This window comes from Bidens hawaiensis, unplaced genomic scaffold (genome assembly GCF_021521415.1).
Source record: "Bidens hawaiensis isolate Kalapana, Puna unplaced genomic scaffold, B.hawaiensis_p1.1 tig00017157_1, whole genome shotgun sequence".
Lineage (NCBI taxonomy): Eukaryota > Viridiplantae > Streptophyta > Magnoliopsida > Asterales > Asteraceae > Bidens > Bidens hawaiensis.
In genome coordinates this window covers 215,779-220,493 of record NW_027492594.1, presented here as the reverse complement: position 1 = coordinate 220,493, position 4,715 = coordinate 215,779, and the positions used below count along the sequence as shown (strand labels likewise).

The 4,715-nt window shown below is 33.8% G+C and overlaps 1 protein-coding gene across 1 annotated transcript; it reads right to left on the bottom strand.

Annotated features, from left to right (window-relative positions):
- On the bottom strand, nt 1-2,462 carry LOC143553158 (putative WRKY transcription factor 3). Its single transcript, XM_077043199.1, has 4 exons — nt 2,356-2,462; nt 2,086-2,244; nt 1,630-1,636; nt 1-922 (listed from the first exon to the last, which is right to left on the bottom strand). Exons 1-4 carry the CDS (start codon nt 2,460-2,462, stop codon nt 332-334), a joined length of 864 nt encoding a protein of 287 aa, XP_076899314.1. The 3' UTR covers nt 1-331.
- Between the last annotated feature and the right edge of the window lie 2,253 nt (nt 2,463-4,715).

The window sequence follows — 4,715 nt, the reverse complement described above, 5'->3', positions numbered from 1 at the left end:
GCTAGGTTTAATCGACCTATAATGGATTCCATATACTCACGTCATCATATCTTAAGAAGAGAGATGCGTAACATTTGATTAAACATTGAGTGAAGACATAATCAAAGTGATTGAAAACCGAACATAGAATTCTAGGCTTTTAGCCGCAACCAACAAATAAGATAGAAGGAACTCAAAATTGTTTGCATTTTATTTATAGTGTTGCAAAATCCCGTCACTACATATTGAAATAACAAAGGCTAAAAAAAGAAGAACGATGACCAAATGAATGTCTTGAACCTAGATTAGGAAATTTGTCCTACTCTAAAAATAATAATAAATTTTCAAAGTTTCAAAATTGTGATGAAAAATTCGGAATCACTTGACAATACCTCGATGGTGCGTTGAGAGGGTCATAAAACCCGTTCTCTTGCACGAGTTTTGGTTGAAATAATCTTCTATTATTGTCCCTCACTTGTCTAATAAAAGATTGATTGTCATGGGTTAATCTTTCGTTATAACTAAAGCCATTATGAACCATGGTTGTCGAAGGTGGTAGTGAAACTGGGAAATCAGGTAAAGCAGGGTTAAAAGATAATGGGTCAAAATTTCCAACGAAATTGGATGGAAGGTTATAATCATTGCAGAAGTTTGGGTTGTAACAACGATGTAGATCTTGAATTTGGGGTTCAAGTTTGGGAATTTTGGATAATGGTTGATTAGGAGTGTTGGCTGAAGCGTCCAAGGTTGATTGGGTATGAGTGTTGTTTCTGGCTGCAGGTAGTTCATGGTTATGCTTGCTCTCGTAAGTTGTAAGCACTGATTTTAAATCATCAGAAACTCGTTCCACATGTTTTCTCACCGAACAACCACTAGTTGTGCATTTGTAGTAGCTCCTATAATCATTTATACAAAAAGATTGTATTAAATTTAAAATAATTAACTAAAATAAAAAAGCTAAAGACCCTTTGTAAATGCTTTCGATCACGTGCATTTAGAACAACCAACAATACAACAAGTATAAAAAAAGTGTCTGGTAAAGGTGGTAATATCAACCTATTTGCTTGTGTATTGGTTGATTTAGGCTAAATGAAGTTAATTGGTTAATAAATAAAATTGTAGGTCAAAATAAGTCGAACGAGTTAAAAGCCACCAAAAGTATATATTTAATGCATACATGATACAACATACTAAATTGTTCTATTACACATTCTATTATTATTCTACTAGTATAGCGAGGTAGTAATGTTTTACGGATTATTTCTATCCACTCCACCAATAAATTCTACTAATCGCTAAATCTACCGGTATAGTTGGGTGAGAGCGGAACGAGATCAAACCTTTCTTCTATCTTTGGGGATAGATAGCTTGCTCCATTAAGACCCCCAAACCATTTTGATCAATTTGATATCCAACTCATTCTAACATGAACTCATTGGGAAAATGTATCCAAAAGTAACCAAGTTTCTCAAATCTTTCGCTTAAGTCACCTAAGTCCTCTAAACCCACTCAACTTACATTAGATGTTCCAATCGTATATAATAAATTTTATGTGAGCCAACTAAAACATATATGTATCTTAGTTATTATATATTAATACATGATTTTTTTTCCAATTAACTTTAAGTAAAATTTACCAAGGTGAATAACAATTAAACTAAAGTCAAATTGAAAAAAGTAAATCAATAAATAGTAAGCAACATTAATATATGCTTAATTTGCTAACTTAATTTTACATTTATAAGAAGTTACATATGATTTAGCGCCCAGTAGAATATTTGAATGACTTTTATAGTATATTTAGAAAACTTGGTTACTATCGAGTATAGTTGCAATTGGCCTTCTGGCTTAATGGCATGAGTGTGACGGTTAAGGCTTGGGATCCTTGAGGTCTCAGGTTCGAAATCTAACTTAAGGGGGTTTTCTCACAGTGATGGGTTTCCTCCTTGATAGTGTTCTTGGGTGAGTTAGGCCTAATGCGTCAAAATCAGTATGGACGGTTGACATCCCGTCTCAGGAAGTCTCACTCAGGTGTTGGTGGTGGATCCAAACGCTTTTAAAAAAACTATTGAGTATAGTTACCCGAACCATTGTAAAATGAATTACCTCGGATTAGGGTTCCCTTTCACGACTTTTTGGCCATACTTCCTCCATTGATAACCATCATCAAGTATGTCGATCTCACTCTCGATTTGTATCACCACTCGTGGTTCACGCATAGCTCGTATTACCAAACTTGAATCCAGCAAAAAGTTTTCCTTTTTCCTAAAACAATTCATCAAAACATAAAACTAAACTTGCCAAAAATTTCATCCATCAACAAAACATATAAAAATATTAAGTAAATCTACATGTGTCTGAGAATTAAAAGAACACCTCCTTTTCAAATCTGATCTATCTTCATCTCCAATGTGAGTCCCATCTTCATTAACATGATAATCATTGTTTAAATATGAAAGCTCTGGATAATCAAAAACACCCATGGATGTCCCTTGTGACATATGTGAATTAATTAAACCGAATGATCATGAAGTGATGTTGAATCATTACTGCCATCTGGCTTAGCGTTGTCCGTTGACTCTCGTTGACCTTGGTGGTTATGAGTACCTTTATAAATGATTTCGGTTATATGACCATCATGGGATCGTTCCACTTTTTTTCTAACTTGACATTTTGGATGGGTACATTTGTAGTAGCTTCTAGGGTACTCACTGCCTTTGACTTGTTTTTGACCATATTTTCTCCAGTTATATCCATCTTCTGAACTCCTCATCATATTTGTTTCTTTCATAGGTACTAGTGTTTGGTTCTTAGTATGGGAAGGTTTTGCAGCAGTAAGGTTTGTACATTTTGGATTTTTAAACCCCTTGGATGAGTGTAAATCTTTTGTGACTGTTTCTTTAGATATTGCCACTGGAAATTCAGATGGTACTAGTGACTGCATGGTGGAGATCCAAGTTAAATGTTATTTACAAAGCTAGAAAAAACTGGAAATGAAATGCGTAAAATGAACTATATTCATAGGTATTGGGATATAGTATTAGGGTTACGGTACAGTTCCGGTTCATCTCTATATATTATAGAGATAAACAGGCCCAAGTGTGTACGGCAAAAATGTGCGTTTAACACCACCCCTTAAAATTTTCTCGTACTTTTAGTAGATTAAATTCCCTTGAAGCAAGTACATTTGATGGGTAAATGTTATTAGGACACCACCTTCGATCCAGACATCCGGCGGCTCTTATACAAGTTGTATAGACCCATACGACTCATACAAGTTCTATAGGGCTTGTATCAACCTCAAGTTTTGCGTGTTAGCTCTAGTTCAAGCTTTTTAATTGTTTGAGATACGCACCGGTCAATTACTTGACATTATACAAGAAGTAACCAATTATGTGGCACGATACAAGATTCCACCTATGCATATTTATTTATATATTTTTGGGTATTTTGATGATGTGATCTGTAAACTTATATTTTCTTTCTTCTTAAATGTTTACTTATCTTATTTGTTTACAGTTTTGGTTGTTACTTATCTTGGTTGGTTATATTGTTTTTAACAAATATAACGATACAATATTATTATTAACAATAAAGAAAGCAACATGATTATAATTAGCCAACCACACATTGGTTGAAGACTGTGGACCACAACATGATGGTCTTAATATCAAATAATCGACAGTATACATATACATGCATATGTGCATTAACTTAAATCTCACTATTCATGTTTATCTACTGACTCTTTAATAACCTAACAACATGATTAATCGTGTTTGAGTTAGGGACAACGTGACAGGACAGGAGCCGATAGTGTACATACAAGTATACTAGTATATGTATTCATACGCGTATGAAATAAGAAAAAAAAACGAATTAAACATCTAGTATTCATACGCGTAAATCGTTTGGATGTTTCTATGATATTAAAATTGAAAAACATTCACCTGATTTGGTTGAATGCATGAAGGCTGGTAATTAGTGAAAGAATTACTGTCATCAAATGCTGAATTCATGCTTAAAATTTCTTGACTCGCAAGCGGGAATGAAAAGGTTCCAGTTGTAGGAGATCCCTATATATAATAAAATTAAAAATGAATAATCACAAGATATATATATAGTAAATCTAGCATTTCAGTTTCCATAGGAAATTAATATACAAATTTAGAAATTCAAAATATATAGACATGACCATTCCCATAATTCTAGTCATAACATAATAATTAATAGTTTGTTACAATCTTATACAATGAAACTTTTTTCGTTAATTGTTTATATTTAACTGTTTGGCTTACGGTTTGACCTATAAAACTAGATAACCAACAATCATAAGGATTTCACCTGTGAATAAGGGATCATTGTTAGCAACTCTGACGCGGTAGCAGTAATAACACTCGAATCATTGCAACCAGATCCACCATTTTCAGCTTTCAATATAAAACACTCATCAGGAATCAAAGGATTGGGAGTTGTAATGAGATCTCCCCATTCATCATCTTCATTCTCAGACATTTTTCTCCAAAAACCATCAATTCATGTAACCGAACTGACTGACTGATCGACACAGTATGAATCTACGTACACAAAGTGGACTAAAATGAAGCACTTGCTAGCTGCTCATATTTAACAGACTTTAATATATAATTAAGATCAAACAAAGAGAGAGAGATAGAAGCGTGATCAGTTAGCGTGAAAACTGGAATGATCATGGTTGGCCGAGAAGTATTGAGGGG

Excerpts from the sequence above, each read along its gene's own strand:
- LOC143553158 (XM_077043199.1), bottom strand. The coding sequence starts at position 2,462 with ATGGGTGTTTTTGATTATCCAGAGCTTTCATATTTAAACAATGATTAT. Across the intron at positions 2,245-2,355 it reads AGATCAGATTTGAAAAGGAG|GAAAAAGGAAAACTTTTTGC; the intron begins GTGTTCTTTTAA and ends GAATTGTTTTAG.